Source organism: Esox lucius, chromosome 20 (genome assembly GCF_011004845.1).
Source record: "Esox lucius isolate fEsoLuc1 chromosome 20, fEsoLuc1.pri, whole genome shotgun sequence".
NCBI classification, from domain to species: Eukaryota; Metazoa; Chordata; class Actinopteri; order Esociformes; family Esocidae; genus Esox; species Esox lucius.
The window spans coordinates 7,419,777-7,439,592 of record NC_047588.1 but is presented as its reverse complement, the minus strand read 5'-3'; the positions used below and the strand labels follow the sequence as shown (position 1 = coordinate 7,439,592).

Below are 19,816 nucleotides of genomic sequence, written 5' to 3'. Positions count from 1 at the left end.
TAGAATTATGGGAAATACATTTGTCACTATAAAACTTGGAAAATAGAAAATAAGGAGATTGTATGAAAGGTTCATTCATTGTTGTCATGACACTACAATTCAATCTATTCAATATAAAGACTTGTCTGCTCATAGACGTGTTGACTTTCTATCAGCAAGCAGAAACACAATCCCCAAAAGGGACAAGGAAGACTCAATACGATGTTACGTTGAAGGTATGGTACGTTTATCAGCATGTCCTGTCATTCATCAATCATGCCACATGAGGGGGGTTTTACATCACTGTTGAGTAGCACAGACAGCCGAATGCAATATGCCTTGACATTGTAGGCAGGGTATGGAGACTTTCTACCATACTGAAGATATCGTTTTTTTACATGGACCAAAAAGTTTACGCTTTTCTTAAAACTGTTAATAAAATTGTAATATATGATAAAAACACCAGTACAGTAGGCCGCATACTTACTTGATTGAGAGAGGTTGCAGTACAGCAGATATTTCGCAATTGTGGAACAAATTAGATTAAAGGTCGAAATGAAAACCGAAGAGTGGAATTGATAAAGAGGAGGGGAAAGGGGTGGGGAATGCTAAATCGACTTAAGGGCAGATAAAGGAGAGACTGGAACGCTCACGGAGGTACAGATCTACGGAATCACAATTAGGAACTATTTCCGCCCACACGAAAGATGGCGGCTCCCTTGATGGAGAAATTATCGGAATCTTTAGGTTCCACAGAACCTGCGGTTCGGTTGATTTTGTCCGTTTTAGTCGGTGAGTTAAATGTAGTCATATCTGACAGCTTTCAGTTGACTCTCTAGCATAACCATGTGTCAATGTAATATTGATTTACATATGTAAAACAGTGTTACTACACACACACTACTGTACCAAGCCAGGTAGTTAATGTATCTAGCTGCAGTGTCAGTGAACAGCCAGACTAGCTGGGTAACGTTAGCTAACTAGTACTGTCTGTAGTAGCGGGTTGACCAGACACTATGCTGAAATAATCAGTAATTTAGTAAATGTACTTACAGCAGCGTTGTTTTGACAAGATGACATGGCAGACAAGGTCGAGCGGGCACAATATTGTGCAGCACGTTATTCTGCCCTACTGACAAATATAATTGTTCGTGTGATAGCTAAGATAACGTTAGCTAGCTAGCGTTTATGACAAACGAGCTTATTGCACCCACTCATATATTTACAGTTAGTTATTGCATTGGCATAGATGGGCCTAAACATTTGGAAAACGTTCATCGGGGCTTGCCTGACGTTACCAGCGGTTATTATACATAAAGGTAGCTAGCTACAGACGGGTTCATGTTACACGGTCGATATATGTGTAGGAAGGAGGTAGCTTGGTGTCATCAGCTCTCTGAACTTTGCTCTGACACATGGACAGTGTTTCTTCTAATACCACATACCGGGGCTTGATAACAATATGGTAGATGGAACTTAATCAGTTCCGTACATTGTCGTAAAACATTGCTTCCCATTGCTTGTCATGCTTCTGGTATCCCGAAATGATTGGCGTTTGCCTATCGTTTTAGATAAAACATTGACACGCATCAAGAGTTATCACATTAAGGCCCATGTTTTAAAACTTCGCTTGTTTTAAAAATGTTTTAGAATTTAGGTAAACTACAATTGCGATTACCAGTCGTAATTGCGATTGTGGCATGTCAGGTTGAAAGGACAACCCACCTTAGTACTTCATGGAAGTAAAATAATTATAATTGCCAGAGGTCTACCCGTGACAAATATGTAGGCCTACGTGTGGGTGTACACTAATGATCGTTTCTGTTTCATCTTGAGTTTGTAGCACAGAACCGCAAGGTCGTGATTTTTTTTGTCCACATCAAGGGTTCTTGTCTAGTATGACTCACTTTTGTTCATTACGTTAACCGTATCCTCCTTGTCTGTCTTTCTGTGGTTCCTTCAGGGTACCCCTGTGCCCTGCTGTACCGGAGATTCTTCTTCCACCAGCCACCCACAGTCATACACCTGTATCATGCCATCTCCGGGCTGTCTCTGGCTGCTTTCAACTTTGGTGAGATTCAGAGGGCGTAAAGGGCAAGAGACAGGAGTGGATTAGTGAGTGAATGAAATTAATGTGAATGATAGGTGTTGAATCTGTTTCAGCTCATGCCAGGACAATTTTTTGTGTGCATGGTGCTACACTTAAAAACATCTGAATGGTGTCATGAATGGCTTATAACCATATTGGAACATTTTGCCAATGACCCCAGTCATGCTGAACAATGTGCCTACATAATAACGCTAATATAAGGACCTATTATTATTATAATAATTGTGTATTTTTTTGGGTGTAAAACAGAGATGGGAGCTTGTTGACCAAAGGGAATCCCCCGCGGTTCTGAAATGTGGCCTTTGTTTCAAGTAAAAGATTTTGTTGGTACTATCTCTCTAAATGGCTTTGAGGGCTTTCCTGGCCTACTAATAAAAACACCTGCTGGTTAACGCTGCATGAAGAGAACAGGGCCTGGAACAGGGCGGTAGTTTACGGGAGGGATATGTCTAGCTCAAGGACAACTGAATAGCTAACTGCAACCACCAAGCTATGAGCATTTCTGGGGGGTAACAACATTGTCACTTATTGTGTGAATTGGCATTGTGACATCTGGGGAAATGAATGGTTACATTTATTCCAAGATGACTGAAATCTACGCACCAGAAGCAAAACCAGGTTAGGACAAAACAAGAGCTGGACAGTCAGGGAGCATCAAATTCTGAAAGCCTTTTAATAATTTTTGTGTGCAAAGTTCGACGTCATCACTATAACCCATTTGACCTCAGTGAGGACTGACTGCCACCCGCAGACGAAAACAGTTGGACAGCCTTGTTAACACCAGTTAGCCAGTTACTAACACTGAACTCTTTTTCACTCCCTTATTCTCTGATTATTGCTGCACATGGATTTTACAGCAGGTCTGTTTTCTCTTTTTTTTTTGTCTCAGTGGAAATTATTTTATTAAACTTTTCCTCCACTTCACGTAATCTATTTTGAGTAGCGCAACTTGAATTTGCAAGAATACTCTGTCTTCTCAGGCGCCCAGCTCTATCACTCTGCGTTGTGTGTCCTGGTCCAGTTCCTGCTGCTGAGGCTGATGGGGAGGACGATAACCATGGTCCTGAGCAGCTTTATCTTTCAAATGGTGAGATTTCTGTGGTTTTCTACATTTCCCCTTCCTCTGTTTTTTTTTTGTTCTTTCCTGCTGTCTTATCTCAATCTCTTCTAGTGTTCTCGTTAGTTGCCTCGCCCTTGCTATGGCGGTTGAGGCGGATCACGATCAACGTGTGTCTTGTCATTTCAGCTTCTCACCGTTAATGGACTGTGCCTCAATGAAATAATGCCCCCCCTTCTCTTCAAGTCATATTGTGCTGCTCTGATTGTTGACTGGCCCTTCTCACTGGAATGAAGAAACAGAGAGTGTAATTGTTTTGTATGTTTGCTTTTGTGTCTCCGTCTCTGTGTCTGTCTCTGTGTCTTTCTGTCTGTTTTTGCCTGTCTGTCTGTCTTTCTCTGTCTGTGTCTGTCTAGGTATACCTGCTGGCAGGCTACTACTACACTGCTACAGAGGAGTATGATATCAAATGGACCATGCCCCAATGTGTCCTGGCCCTCAAACTTATTGGTATGTTCACCTCTTCTCTACTGCGCTGCCCGTCGCGCTGCCCGTCACACTGCCCGTCGCGCTGCCCGTCACACTGCCCGTCGCGCTGCCCGTCGCGCTGCCCGTCACGCCCACCATCCTCTCCTCACTGTGCTCATTCCCTCCCTGTGTGATGCAGAACATCTGTTGCAGTATCATTTTCCCTTTTCTAAGTGACAGCTTGTCAAGTACTAGTTGTTCATTAGCCTTTGCGATAACATCCATTTTGTTTTACTGAATAATCCAAAGATACTATAAAATTCTACTACTATTGTGATTTCCAGCCGTGGTGTCCTATCTAGAGTCAAGCTATTAATTCCTATAACCATGGAAATGCTAGGAGCCTTGTAAGCTGGTGACAAGTGCCTTTTCTTTCTTTTTAGGTTTATCGTTTGATTACTATGACGGGGGGCAGGAACCGGTGAGTTTGATTGGTCTCTCTGAATATCAGTCAATTCTGTGTTTGTTTTGCATGTATGTATCTGTGTGTGAACATCTTAGTCGATCTAGTCTCTGTCTGTCTGTTTGGCTGCCTGCTTGTCTACATGCTCGAGCAAGTGAGAGATCGTTCAGCTGTGTGTGGAATTATTTCTGTTTGTCCACACACCATCTAGAGGTGTGTGTCTGTGTGTACTGGTCATGATGAGTTTGTGTATTTCTCTGAATGTTTGTCACTCCTGTTTCCTTTTTTTCTGTTCATGTCAAGTGCTTCCCAAATGGCACCCTTATAGGGGCCCATGTGGCTCTGCTGGAAAAGTAGTGTACTGTAGAGATTTGGGTGCCATTTGGAACTCACATCTGTGGTTAATGTGTTTTGCTTCTGGTTTTCTCTAGTCAAATTACCTACAACGGTCTGGATACCTGTTTGACATAAGCTCTGACCTATGATCAGCTGGCCCATCTCAAACCCTCCCCCTCATTAATGAAGGGGCACTGTGTAAAATACGGACTCCTAACAGTAACATGACTTGTTTCCTCCTCATGTTCCCTTCCCAAACCAGATCTGAATATTTGTAGCTAGTCCAGAAAGGATAGCACTGTGAGTCACTAAAGCAAGTATAACGAGATTACAAGTCAATGCACACTGATAGACACCCTGGCCAGGTGTTTTTAACAGGGAATATCTCAAGTACTCTGATATATTTAGTAGAAAAATATCATTTGAAACATTAACATAAAACATTAACTGCAGAAGTGTACTGGTCCTTTTTGAATCGTAAGAATCGTACATATTGCCCCTTTTAGCAGAAATTGACCTAGGCCGAGGGGGCTTTTGCCTAGGCCGAGGGGCCTTTTGCCTAGGCCGAGGGGCCTTTTGCCTAGGCCGAGGGGCCTTTTGCCTAGGCCGAGGGGCCTTTTGCCTAGGCCGAGGGGCCTTTTGCCTAGGCCGAGGGGCCTTTTGCCTAGGCCGAGGGGCCTTTTGTCACTATTTCACTTCCATGTCTTCGTCAATTCTTTGTACTGTTTATGTCTCCTATGTCCTACTCTCTCGCCCAATTTCCTTGCATGTTGATGTTGTCTGTATTTGGTTGGTTTGTCCATTCAGTTTCTCTGTCTGTGTCAATTTCCTGTATGTCTGTGCCAGCGCTGCAAAAAACGTCTCCTGCTTCCTCCCCCCCAAAAAAAGAAAAAAAAAATGGCAATACGATGAAAAGATATTGCTGTAACAAGAATATCCGGCTTATCCTGATTTGTCGTTATGTCTGAATTAGACCATGTAGCATGTTTTTAGACTTTCGTGTTGTTACAAGCAACATTTCCTCTGCCTATTGGCCGTTTATTTGTTCTTTATTGCAGGATTTATCTTTTTATCAGTAAGTATTCTTTTTCTTTAATTGTTTTTGAGGAAGCATTTTTTGCTTTGATGGAATACATACGATGATAGTGTTGACTGTGGTCAGACCGCGGTATGCCCGCTCTCTCACACTTGTTAGCCCAGTGGTTAAATTATACCCCTTTTTCCGAAGTCTGTGAAGTTATTTTTTGCAGGTAAAATTCAGTTTGTGTTTAATCAAAACAGCTTTCAATAAGAACCATGGGTAACTCAGCCCACATGCATTTATTAATCATTACAATATGTTAAACCCTAATCGTAATATGTTCACCTGGCACAACCAGAAGAGGACTGGTCACCCCTCTAGAGCCTGGGTCCTCTCTAGGTTTCTTCCTAAATGTTGGCATTCTTAGGGAGTTTTTCCTAGACACTGAAATTCAACACTTGTTGTTTGCTCCTTGGGGTTTAAAGCCAGGTGTTTTGTAAAAGCACTTTGTGACATCTGCTGATGTAAAAAGGGCTTTATAAATACAGTAGATTGATTGATCTGCACTGAGCTCATGCCATCTCAGCCAGCAACTGAGTGTTCACTGTCCATCCTTCCGCTTCCTTTTCTCCTCCTCCACTTTTTTTCCTCGTTTCCTGCTTTATCCATCTTTTACCCCTACCTTGCCCCAACCACCCCAATTCTACCAGTCCCAGTTGAATGCAGAGCAACAGAAGTCCGCTCTCGCCAGTGTTCCCTCTCTGCTGGAGATGACTGGCTTCTCCTACTTCTACGGCGGCTTTCTGGTGGGACCCCAGTTCACACTACGCAGCTACCAGAGGCTGGTCGCGGGGGAGCTCACCGACTGCCCCGGACACCCACCAAACAGGTAGAGGGGAAAGACCAGAGGAAGTTACTGATGGTCAGGAGTGGGTTGAGGGGAATGGGGAGCGGGGTGCTTTGGTTAACTGAGTGTCTGTCTTTCTCTCAGTGTTTTGCCTGCCCTGAAGAGGTTTTCCCTTGGCTTCGTCTGCCTGGCAGTGTACCAGATATTCAGTCCCTACTACCCGGACAGCTACTACCTAACAGATGACTACGACGTAAGAAAGCCCAGCTGTTGCTCCAGCATTCCTGAGGCTTCTTCACCACCAGTTTAAGGGCCAAAGACACATTTCTAGAACTTGTCCTATTTGGATGAATGGGGAGAAAATTGGGTGGTCAAATGTTGAACATCTCTTTACAGGCCCAGCCATTCTGGTACCGTTGTGTGTTCATCCTGATCTGGGCTAAAATCATCCTTTACAAATACGTCAGCTGCTGGGTCATAGCGGTAAGTAGTAGCAGCATCTAGGATGTTAAACCACTGGTTCCCATGCGGGCATAACGCCAGAGTGGTACTCATAGCAACTGGCTTAAACAGGACTACATTTTTACATATTTGTTTTGCTTTCAGATAGGGTTTGTTAAACTCTTAGGGCAACTATACATTTTGTTCCCTTTCTTGTTCTTCAGATTTCCTTTTTTTTTTTGGTCATTTACTTTTCTGAATTAGTCCCATTCAAATACATTATTTTACTCTGGGATGAAAAAGAAGAGGAAATAGTTTTTGAGTGTAATTCCCCTTTATTAGTTCGTCTGGCTCTTTAATTGCAGATTTGTCAAAGTTGATTAAATAGTAGCTGGGAGCCGGAAGTGTCTGATTGTTGTGGGATTTATTTATTTAATGTTTGCTGTGAAACATGAAAATTGCATGTAACTTCAGAATTGTTTGCTGAGCTGCTCCTAGGTGGATGGCAAGGTACTTGTAGCTTGCCATTGACATGTTGGAGACCCCTAGCAGCTAAAGGTTAACCAGTCTGCCCTTTAATTGAACATGCCTTGCTTCAAGCAGGCGTAATGCTCACTCTTGGTTCAATCTGCTTCCAAATTACAGCAGGTTTGCGGACACCTGTGAATTTGCCTTTACAATCACACCCATCACCACATACATCTGATTTAGAGATTATTTCCTCTGGGACATGCCTAGTGAGCAGAAACCAGACCAGGTGCCCAGTATATCAGATTTAGGGGTTTCAGGAGGAAATTCTATAAGTGTGTGTAAGTGGTTTTTCTGTGTTCTGTCACTCAGGAGGGAGTGTGCATACTCTCTGGGCTGGGCTATAATGGGCGGGGTCAAAATGGAGAGCACCAATGGGACGCCTGCGCGAATATGAAGGTGTGGACGTTTGAGACCACGCCCCTTTTCACAGGCACCATCTCCTCCTTCAACATAAATACCAATGCCTGGGTGGCCAGGTGAGTGCCTGAATAAACTGTACTGTCAGGCAAGTGCCGGACTAAATGAGGGGGGAGGCTGAGAAGTGTAATAACATGAATAATGTGCAAATAATTTATCCCTACATTTAATTGAAAATAGTACAAAGACAACATATCAAATGTTGAAACTGAGAAATGTTATTATTTTTGGAAAAACATACCCATTTTGAATTGGATGTCAGCAACAAGTAGGGACAGGAGCATGTTTACCACCGTGTTGCATCACCTCTTTTTTTTTCTTTTCTTTTTTTTTAACAATACTCTCAGTATTGCTGTAGTTTTGAAAGTGAAATGTATTCCCATTCTTGCTTGATATAGGATTTCAGCTGCTAAACAGTTCGGGATCTCCTTTGTCCAAATTTTTGTTTTGTAATGCGCCAAATGTTTTCAATGAGTGACAGGTCTGGAGTGCAGGCAGGCCAGTTTAGCGCCCGAACTCATGCTGTTGTAATACATGCAGAATCTGCTTTGGAATTGTCTTACTGAATGAAGCAAGGCCTTCCCTGAAAAAAACGTTGTCTGGGTGGCAACATATGTTGCTCCAAAACCTGTATATAGTGTTCAGCATTAATGGTTCCTCCACAGATGTGCAAGACCTGTGTGAAGTTGGCCCCCCACCCAACGCAAAACTTCCGCAAAATTAGCTTAAACATGTGTGCTCCATTTGTGCCGTTAACATTTTAGTTTGTGCTGCTATCATTTTTGAGATATTATAGAATATTTTATAGGTCATTCTGAGGTCACTCAGCCCCCAACACGCTCCAAATTCACCCAAAATAGTCTTGTTTGTTTGTGCTTCATTTGGGCTATTAAAAGTTTAGTTTGTGCTGCTGTGGGGTTTTATATACTAGGTGTTTCATTATAGGTGATGACATCACCAGTCGCCCAACATGCTCCAAATGGACTCAAAATAGGCTCAGTCGTTTGTGCTCTGTTTGTGCTGGCATCAGATAATTTCAAGCTTCAACTCACCATACAGCTGATGGCAACATATTAACAAATGACTAAAACCCATGTCTGCAACCAGGCTACTCTTAGGCCTATGTTAAAGTCTATTTGATTGAAAAGGAGCATCTTGCATTCATTTGTAATGCCAGCAGTCATATACCTGGCAAACATTGTGTTGACTAAATCAAGTTTAGGATATTCATGAATATTATTCTTGGTCTTATACTTGTATAATATTACACCTGGTCTACCTGTTGAGAGGTAAGGTAGCATAATGTAATTGGTTACGTGTCATGTCGTGAGACTAGAACCACTGGTTTGACGCCTCAGATTTTAGGCTTAAGGAGATCGTCTACATGTTGTGGTCTAACCTGTAGGCCAGGGGTGTCGGCTACAAAGTCAAACAAGCTACTCCAATTATATAGTTTTTGCTTTCAAATGGCCACATTATTTCCCCTGCAATTTTCCTAAAGCCCTAATTGTACAAGAGAAAGTACTGCACTATATTTCCTGTCAATTTGCCTGGTAGGGCTGTTGCAAAAACCACCATGGTGTCACAATACCTGGGGGGGAATGAAAACCAACTGCCACAATTGCGGTATGTAGGTCTATGTTGTCTAGTGTAAAGAATAAAATCAACAGTTTTATCTTCTCCTGTCATTTCACAGCTTCACTATAGGCAGATAAAAATAGACAGATTCGCTCTCTTCAAGGGTCCAATATTTGCATAGGGTGAATTGTTTTTAGTAGTTTTTCTTGTGTTCATTTTAGGCTCTAGGCCTAGCCCTACAATTTGTCTAGGCCTAGCCTATTTATAATACCAAAGGGATTTCATAACCCACTTAAATGTTTCATTATTCATGGAGATCTGAAGTTAGGGAGCCGTGACGATTGTCGGGAGACGGCCTGCTTACACATGAGGTTTATGTACAGTGGGGTGAACAAGTATTTGATACACTGCAGATTTTTCAGGTTTTCCCACTTACAAAGCATGTAGAAGTCTGTAATTTTATTACAGAAGTCTGTAAGTATTTGATACATCAGAAAAGCAGAACTTAATATTTGGTACAGAAACTTTGTTTGCAATTACAGAGATCATACGTTTCCTGTAGTTCTTGACTAGGTTTGCATACACTGCAGCAGGGATTTTGGCCCACTCCTCCATACAGACCTTCTCCAGATCCTTCAGGGGGCTGTCGCTGGGCAATATGGACTCTCAGCTTCCTCCAAAGATTTTCTATTTGGTTCAGGTCTGGAGACTGGCTAGGCCACTCCAGGACCTTGAGACGCTTCTTACGGAGCCACACCTTAGTTGCCCTGGCTGTGTGTTTTCGGGTCGTTGTCATGCTGGAAGACCCAGCCACGACCTATCTTCAATGCTCTTACTGAGGGAAGGAGGTTGTTGGCCAAGATCTTGCGATACATGGCCCCATCCATCCTCCCATCAATATGGTGCAGTCATCCTGTCCCCTTTGCAGAAAAGCATCCCCAAACAATGATGTTTCCACCTCCATGCTTCATGGTTGGGATGGTGTTCTTGGGGTTGTACTCATCCTTTTTCCTCCAAACACGGCAAGTGGAGTTTAGACCCAAAAGCTCTATTTTTGTCTCATCAGACCACATGACCTTCTCCCATTCCTCCTCTGGATCATCCAGATGGTCATTGGCAAACTTCAGATGGGCCTGGTCATGCGCTGGCTTGAACAGGGGGACCTTGCGTGCGCTGCAGGATTTTAATCCATGACAGTGTAGTGTGTTACTAATGGTTTTCTTTGAGACTGTGGTCCCAGCTCTCTTCAGGTCATTGACCAGGTCCTGCCATGTAGTTCTGGGCTGATCCCTCACCTTCCTCATGATCATTGATGCCCCACAAGGTGAGATCTTGCATGGAGCCCCAGACCGAGGGAGATTGACCGTCATCTTGAACTTCTTCCATTTTCTAATAATTGCGCCAACAGTTGTTGCCTTCTCACCAAGCTGCTTGCCTATTGTCCAGTAGCCCATCCCAGCCTTGTGCAGGTCTACAATATTATCCCTGATGTCCTTACACAGCTCTCTGGTCTTGGCCATTGTGGAGAGGTTGGAGTCTGTTAGATTGAGTGTGTGGACAGGTGTCTTATATACAGGTAACAAGTTCAAACAGGTGCAGGTAATGAGTGGAGAACGGGAGGGCTTCTTAAAGAAAAACTAACAGGTCTGTGAGAGATGGAATTCTTACTGGTTGGTAGGTGATCAAATACTTATGTCATGCAATAAAATGCAAATTAATTATTTAAAAATCATACAATGTGATTTTCTGGATATTATTATTTTTTTGATTCCGTCTCTCACATTTGAAGTGTACCTATGATAAAAATGACAGACCTCTACATGCTTTGTAAGTAGGAAAACCAGCAAAATCAGCAGTGTATCAAATACTTGTTCTCCCCACTGTAAATGTTTTCTAAAGAAGGTTGTCTGCTATATTCTGTGAATGTTCCTTTGCGAGTCATGCTGCCCGAACCGGTGCGTCGCGCTCACGAATCAAGCAAGCTGTGCAGATAAGATCATCCCATGGATATTCAGTTTGATTAAAACATTCAGATTATATGGGTGGGCTAGGATGGTACAGGGGTCTAATCCAATGTCCCTGGTGCGCATGTACTGATGTCAAGTTGGTTTGAATCTAACCTACTGCTCTTTCAGCTAAAAAATTCCTCTCAACACTGTCCTGTCCAACACAGCATAATATGCCTGAAGAAATATATACGGGTATGTTAAACCCTTTTTTCGTTAATGGATTTAGGGGAAAAAACTGAATCAGGTCGGTCTGTGTCAACTGTCAATTATTATTTGGAAATCTTTCATACCACATCTGGCTCTTTAAATTAAAATAATCCTGGGCTGGGCAAGGTTGGTTCTGTAGACTGCTGCTGCCATTTAATAAAAAAAAATAAAATAAATTTTGCATCTATGCCAGTTAAGCCTACTTAAATGTTTTGGGAAATGCAGGAGATGGTCATCATTACTTAGCAACTGGCTAAAATACGCAAATGCGTACATCAACATTGCAGGAAATTAATTTTCTGCAAATTAAATGTCCTACTCAATGGCTAAACAGTGGTGGGGTGACGTAAATGTTTCAGTAAATAGTGCTGGAGTCTGTGGGATTTGTTCATGACAATTTGCTGCCGAACACCTGGAAATTGGAAATGTACCTTGAACTGTTTGACTAGCTACACAATAATCATTAAAGCTGCTATTGGCATTTCAGGGGGCCATGTGGGGCACCAGAAGTAGCTCACGTCATGCTCTCACTAGAGGAATATATACTGCTTTTTTAAATTGCCGGTACTACAATCAGTCCAGATGTCCAAACGAAGAAGTGGAAACCTGGCCAATTCCCAACCAGAACCTTGATGAGATCATATATATTTGGGGGGAGTTGAAGAATGTGTTTTTCTGCGTGGAGATAACTGTGTGTGTTGGGGTAGTGGAGAATTAATGTGTGTTGGGAGGGTGTGTGTCTCCTGGGGACGAAATGTGTATTTCCAGGTTTGTGATTCAATTTACACATCAACCAGCTAGATGAGAAGACAACATGAGACTTTAGAAGAAATGTAGTCACGAAATCTCACACACACTGAGTGATTGCTTATTAATTAAATGTTAAAACACTACGTTACACAGAAAGTGAGCGCTATATTTACTATATTAACTTTAGGTAGCGATTTCCTGAGCTTAGTACTTCAGTGGCACTCAAACATCAGATCTGGATACAAGCCCTTTTTCTTAAGGCCCAGGCTGTGGTTGAATGTTGGGGCAGGTTCTCATTTCTGCTATCATCTCTCTTTTCCTTTCCTTTGTCCCATTTGTCATTCTCTCCCTTCTAATCATCCAATCCCTGTAACAGCTCTTCCTCATTCTGTCCACTCTCATTTCCTGATCCCTGTTCACTCTGCTCCTGTCCCACTCCTTCCTCCTCCCTTCACCTCTCAATCCCTCAAATCATCTCTAACCTTCCTCTCTGTCTTCTACTGCTGAGCCCTGCCTCTTCATATCAGTTTCCTCACTTTTGCTAACCAAGAGGAGAAGAAAAGACAGACATGGAAAGCGATGACATGTGGACACAGTGGTCAGGATCATCATTTTTCTCTGTCTCTTCCACATGCACACCCCTTTTCTCCCATTTATCTTTTTCTTATCCTCAGCCAGACAGTATACACACTCCAGTCATCTCGTAGGTGTAATAATAAAGTCTTACAGCTACACCATGCCTCCCCTCTCACTCACACACACACACACACACAATGCATTTAATTCTGTGTTAAAACACTGCAGTACAAAGTGGGAGCATCAGCTGAGCATATTGATTATTGACATGGTATCATGCAGTCATCAAGAATAACTCACATGGTACTGAGCCAAATCTGTTCCGCCATCTAAAAGGATGTGGCATGTAAGTGTTTTTTAGAAAATGGAATATGCAGATTTTCATATGCAAATGTTATGGTCACCATGAGAAGAGGCACAGCTGGAACTAGGTTGACTGACTGCTACAGCGCCACCATGAGGTGTTTTGGTTCTATAATGGTCAAGGCCCTTCATGCCTTGTCTGTCTAGAAATAGGGAAAGTTTAAAGACCCTCAAACCAGAGGGGACCGTGCTATGGACCTCTGAATACAGAGAGAGTCTTCATAATAATAATAATAATAATAAAACGAACTAAACTATAGGGTTCCAGCGCCTTCTGTGATTGGCCCCCTAATTGTTACTATAGGTACTATATTGTGCCCCTATGTTCACCTGTTCCCATCCCAGAGGGAAGGTATCGTTTGGTTTCCACCTCCACAGACTGGTGGAGGCTCCTTATACATGTTCATGACTTGGAATGGTCCAGTTACGATGATATCCATGTGAAGCAAAGAAATGGCAACAGCAAACAGCTGGCAGTCCAACTAGCAGACATGCTATCGTTATGTAATGACATTTGTGAGCAATACTTTGATTATGACAAGCTGTGTAAGGGCATTATCTAAATTCCATATTGATATAATACCAACCTATATATTTTTAATACCAATTAGTAAATACGTGAAATGTGACAGTATCTAATGGATTAGGATAATTTGGTGCAGAAAAGGTACAAAATATTTGTATTTGCTCCCAATTCCTGTCAGTCTTGGTTTGATGCGGGTGTTTCTGATGAATAAATATCGCCGAGCTGGTGGGTTGGTGGGAACATAAAAGAAAATGCGCTGAAAGGAATATTCTGCTAATCTCAAAAGAACAGATAGCGTCTTTCCATGGACATACAAGGTTAAATATTCTGTTTGACCACGTCAAGGCACAAATACTGATCATCCTAAATTGATATATTGACATCTGTTTTTGAACAGCATCATGGCTAAACGCTGCCCGTTGTTTTACAGGTAGAAGTGCACATCTGGTGATTTGGGGATTTAAAGAATGCATTCGGCTTCATGTAACATCTTAATGATTTAAATATAGTGTAAGTGAAGAAAATATTGTTGTGTTATGTCTAATGCTATTTGGTGGTTTCTAACCCTCCTCCAGGCACGTGTTCAAGCGATTGAAGTTCCTGGGCAATAAACTCTTGTCTCAGGTGACCGCGCTTGCGTTCCTGGCCGTCTGGCACGGCACACACTCTGGATACCTCCTCTGCTTCTCCATGGAATTCATAATTGTCAACGTGGAGCGACAGGTATGAGGACAGGGAGAGTCATTGAAAGGCCCAACTTGAATGCTGAACCTCCTGTTTTAATTCACGTCCTGTTTCGCTCCAATGGCTGCAACAATAGTGCTGCGGGCCCACTGGTCACAGACCATTTATTGGGAATTTCCTTTCTAGTTCTTTCCATGGGTACAAAAACATTTTAGTCATTAGGCAGACTAAGCATCTCCATAGTGTGTGCATGCATTCTAATACCTTGTTCTATACTGTCAGTCCCACAGAGACCAGGAAATACCTTCTTAGGAGGCTGTGTTACTGGGGTGTGTTTCAATATCCATGACACTCTGTCTGTGTGTGCATGAATCTCTCAGGCCCAGGCGCTGGTGAGGGACAGTCCATTGCTGACCAATCTCGCCAACAGCCCCGTCTATCCTGTCATCTACGTGGTCCAGCAGTTCTTCCACTGGTTGTTTATGGGCTATCCTCTGGTGCCCTTCTGCCTCTTCACTTATGACAAGTGGTTCAGGGTAATACGCAGTTTATAACACCTAGAATTGTCGTAGTAATCGTATAATTACATAGAAATGTTAGCCCCTTTTATTTGCTTTAGTCAAGGTGGATAAAAGGATGTTTTTTGTTGCGTAATAAGCATTGATGCCCAGTTGACGGTTTTAAAGGTTCCTCTTTTTTTCTACAGGTGTATTCATCTGTTTATTTCTGTGGCCACATCTTCTTCTTTACATTGTATCTAATGTTGCCGTACCTCCGCAAGGCGCTGGTACCTACAAAAGAACGCAGCGAGAAAAAGGAGGACTAGAACTACATTAGGTAAATGTGAACCCTTTGTGAAGTTTTCCCGCCACAGTGTGTTTGTGAGAAGGGTTTGGACAGTTATACCGTTTTGGATAACAATTGCTGCTAGGATTTATTTATTTTTCATAATAGACAAATAGTTGCTGAAAAATCATATTATAGTGCGTTTTCCCCAAAATTGGCTTTGACATACCTAATGAGTACAACAGTTGTGGTGATGCCGTTGTCTCAAAAATGTATAATTTTGACCACCTGGAACTTTAGGAACGATGCCCTTCTTCCCACCGGTCCAGTACTGCCTGTAAAATGCCTGCTGTCCTCGTTGAGAATTTACCAACTTTACCCTCTTCATGTAAAAATGAAAGAAAGCAATTGGGTAAACTATATCTACTTGACCATTAATTTGACAGTCCTAAATTGAGTCTACCAAAACGATTGTTATGCATAGTTGTCAATAAATGTCTTACACAATCATCTATTATACAATCATTAGAGACTTAAAACTCTCATTTGTTTCATTCGGCTGTTAACTAGTATCTGTATTGCCAATCAAGACAAATTAAAAGGGCTGTTTGCCACAACATCAAAGTTTGCCAAAAGAAATTCTGACCTTATTCCATACATGCAGGCCTTGACCCTAAAAGAAGTTGGAAGATTTAGCTCTAAATAGAATAGTGACTATTTCTCTCTTTTTTTGGATTGAGGCTGGCATATCTCTCTGAATGCATATTTACACAACAGATGGCATGGGAAATGAATAATGGGCTATCAGTAAACGTGTTTCTATAGTCCTCCAATTACAAAAACAGGAAGCAGCCGTGTCACGGCTTGTGTTGCTCATGAATATTTTTTTTTTTTTTTGAAGTCATATTTACAGAGGGCCCAGAAAATAAATGAATACTTCAAATTTATGGATTTCAAATCATGAGCTATATTGTATGCAAAAACCTATTTTCAGAAATGTTACTCTAAAACAATTGTTTGTAGAAATTGATTTGGTTCAACAAGTCTTTGGTTCAACATCCTTAATATTGTATGCCGGCGTTTATTGACCGCCCATTCCTATTCATACCACATGGTTTCAATGGGTCCAAGCATGGAGACTGAGACATTGTGAAATGTTGATAAAAATTTGAAAGGCTTGAACTGGCCAGTCCAACGGATATCTGAATTGTTCTGTATAGAGGAGTGGTCTAATATATTCTGTAACTCAAAAAACATTTTCTTCTGAGATTGTATTAGTATAATATTTTGCCCTTTTTTGGGTTCACCATACAATACGCGGGGGGTGACAAATTAAAGGGAAAACCCTGAATGGGTCGAAGAGGATAACAAATGCAGATGCTACTATACAGGTGTACTGCACGGTACAATTAAGCAATTTTAAATCCTATAATGTTCTGGGGCATGTATAAAAATGCTGAGCAGGCCCAGTTGACCTTGACTTTGAAAGAGGGTTCATTATTGGGGCACGGATGGCAGGAGCTTCAGTCCCAAAGACTGATCAGCTGGCTGTAGTGTTTCAATAGGAACAGTGACAAGTTACATGTGCTTTTAGATCTATGGAACATACATCAGTAAATAGGGTCGAGAATTGTGGTCAAAAACATACATTTTATTACTCTGACACTCATGAATTGCTGCAATATGTAAGGAAAAACAGAAGAGCAACTCTTTCCCAGGTGACTGTGAAGGTCAATGAACAGCCCGCCAAGAACAACATAGAGAGGGATATTATAGTAGAACAACACAGAGAGGGATATTACAGTAGAACAACACAGAGAGGGGTATTACAGTAGAACAACACAGAGAGGGGTATTACAGTAGAACAACACAGAGAGGGGTATTACAGTAGAACAACACAGAGAGGGCTATTACAGTAGAACAACACAGAGAGGGGTATTACAGTAGGGTTGCAGTGCATAAACCCATCATTACAATGTTTTTCCTTTTAATTTGTCACCGGTCTGTACATTATGTCTGTATTTACAATTCTTTTTTTACTTGTCATTTACTTTCTCACCAATACTGAACTGTTTGCTAATGTGATTTACAGTTTGTATAAGGAGAAACAGACCTTAATTCAACATACTTTCACCTGTTCTTCCCCCTTCCCATTCAGGTCTCTGTCTGAATATCCACCCACGATGTGACTGAAGGGAACTGTGACTTTTAACGTGGAACAGATCAGAAAATATTTTACAGCCTTTAGTTCTCTATATATGTATATGTATGTACATGTACATATACATATATATATATATATGTGTGTGTGTGTGTGTGTATATATGTATGTGTACGTTTGTGTACAAATGTTTCTTTCTATATATTTTTGTGTTTTGGACGGATGTTTTTTAGGAACTTTGAGATGGGGTACAGGAAATAACCATTGTGCCACATGGGTAATTGTGAGCCAATCTAGGGCGAATTCTTGCTTTTGGAAGGAGGAAGCGATGAAGGCCTTGGCCGCTGATTCGACTTCGCTCTGGCCTTTTACGTCAAAGTGTCGTTGTGGATCCAGGAGCTTCTGCAAGTGTGCTTGTCTTCTCAGAGCTAGGTGCAGCTCGTATTCCATTTAGTTTGTTCCATATCTGTTGCTGAACATCTGCAGTACCACTCCCTTCGTGAATTTGTTTCACTGAAGATCTGATCAAGACAAGGAAGCGCCTGTATCTCTGCCTCCCGATTCTGAACAGCAGCGATACAGCTAATTGAACGAACATTCCAAGAATGTATATATGTATATAGGTTTTGTAAGTAAATGCAGGTTGTAGGCTGAACTTTTTTGACTTGTAATACTCTAGTAATAAGCAGTGTATATTCTACACACATTAAATTTGGGGAAAGCATTTTGCATTATATCCATACCTGTAGCTACATTTGTGTTGTAGTGTTTGTAGTTATCAGGGGATTTCCTTGCCTGAGATGCTGAAAATAACAGTACTTTCACTAGTTTTCTGCCCTTTTCCCAAGGTTTGCATTGACCCTCCAAGCTACCACAGTTTTGATTAGATGGATCTCAATTTAAATATGTCAGCGACAGACAGAAAACGATGTAGCCTCCGTGTGATAAATTTAGTTTAAGGATGTTTGTTCAAAAAGCTGCTGGGTTACAATTTTTGCCGTCCAAAATTTTGAAGCAACGATTAAGGCAACATCATGTTGATCAAAACAGGAGTAGGGAAAAATGTAACGCAGATGCGTAAGAATAAAGACAGGACCGACACGGAACAGCGACAAGCACATGTGCAGAAGCTTCCGGACCCATTACTCATCCAGAGACTTAAGGTCTGAGAGAAGCCGCATCAGCAGCCACTAAGAAAAATGAGTAGGTAGAAAGGGATACACTGAACATGAGAGACTGAAGTATTGTGTACACAGAATATTGCACTCGCCACTGACGGGTTCTGAGTCCGTCAAAGGCTCCGTTTTATGATCTCTTTTGCTGTCTCAACCCTCCACCCCTAGTCCAAACGAGAACCTGCACAGGCAGGCTTATAATTCAGACACATCTGAAATGCATTTGGCACTTTCCGATTTAATGTAAACCTGCATTTTATCAAGAGAACAAAAAACGAAACTTAGCTGCTCTGATGATAATGATCATGATTTGGGGATGAAGTGTTTTTCATTGATCCGTGGGCCAACACACTCACACGAAGCACTGTAAAAGACACTGTACACACACACATGACTCAAATGGCCTTGAATTATCAATGAATGTTATTTTCATTTTGTTTCTTTTATTTAGTGAAGAGAAACTTGATTTTATAGATATTTTAGGTTGGGGGTGGGAGGGGCAGGGTCTAAAGATAGACAATTTTGTAGCTCTGGATAAGATTGCTTGAAGGGATTTCAATGCTCTCCTTTTCTTCCTCATGGTTTTCTCATTGTGTCCCTTCGTCTGCCATCCTTTTGTCACTTCATCGACAACCTTCTGTCAGTTTCTGAACCAACTAGAAAACCAACACCCAGCTAAAACAACTAGTAACCATAATCACCCAGACGGCATCACCAGTGGTCTATACTGAGACCTGAAACGTTCCTCCATTCTTTTTAGGAATCTATAGAATCTTATCCCTAACAATTGAGGCATGGTCAGATAGTCTGTTTGGCCTGTCACATAATGTGATCCTGGGTCTGTGTTAAGGGGCACCTTCTGTCTTTCTTTCTCCAATGCAGACACATCGGGAGAGCAGTGACTCACTGTAGCAACAAACCAGATTTTAATAATATTTATACTTGTGGAAATGATTAATTGATGTGAATTAATTGTTATTATTCCAGAGACTACTTTTTTGCCTTATTGCTACCAAATGTACAAAGAAAAGAAAAATGGAAAAAATAATTTTAAATAAACTTTTTGTAATGTTCATTAAAATGCTGGATTTAAAAAAAAGTGTGTATGTGTTCGTTCTGATGAAAGTAATAAACAGGGAGAATTTTTTTCTGAAACTATGGTTACTTCAGAAAAAAAGGTGACTAATGGGAAACAGGAAAAGATACAGTTTGGATTGGTGTTAGGTTTAGGCATTGGAGCTAGGTTAAATGTAGGCATAAATGGTAGGGAATGGAGGTTAGGCTAACATTTAGGATTAGTAAAAGTCAAACTTTTTTAAGGGCAATCCGAC

At 41.5% G+C, this 19,816-nt stretch overlaps 1 protein-coding gene across 3 annotated transcripts; it reads left to right on the top strand.

Annotated features, from left to right (window-relative positions):
• Positions 1-575: 575 nt before the first annotated feature.
• Positions 576-19,568, top strand: lpcat3 (lysophosphatidylcholine acyltransferase 3). 3 transcript variants are annotated; one of them, XR_004574892.1, is made up of 14 exons: positions 576-771; positions 1,943-2,050; positions 3,067-3,176; positions 3,563-3,656; positions 4,058-4,095; positions 6,145-6,323; positions 6,426-6,534; positions 6,678-6,764; positions 7,563-7,729; positions 14,255-14,402; positions 14,744-14,899; positions 15,070-15,200; positions 15,450-15,561; positions 17,308-19,568. XR_004574892.1 is itself a non-coding variant. In XM_034288828.1 (13 exons), exons 1-12 carry the CDS (start codon positions 687-689, stop codon positions 15,187-15,189), a joined length of 1,401 nt encoding a protein of 466 aa, XP_034144719.1. In that variant the 5' UTR covers positions 584-686; the 3' UTR covers positions 15,190-15,200; positions 17,308-19,567. The 3 variants fall into 3 exon arrangements, 2 of the variants coding, with proteins under 2 accessions (XP_034144719.1, XP_010899144.1); XM_034288828.1 differs by lacking the exon at positions 15,450-15,561 and having other exon boundaries at positions 584-771; positions 17,308-19,567; XM_010900842.5 differs by lacking the exon at positions 15,450-15,561 and having other exon boundaries at positions 584-771; positions 3,070-3,176; positions 17,308-19,566.
• The last annotated feature ends 248 nt before the right edge of the window (positions 19,569-19,816 follow it).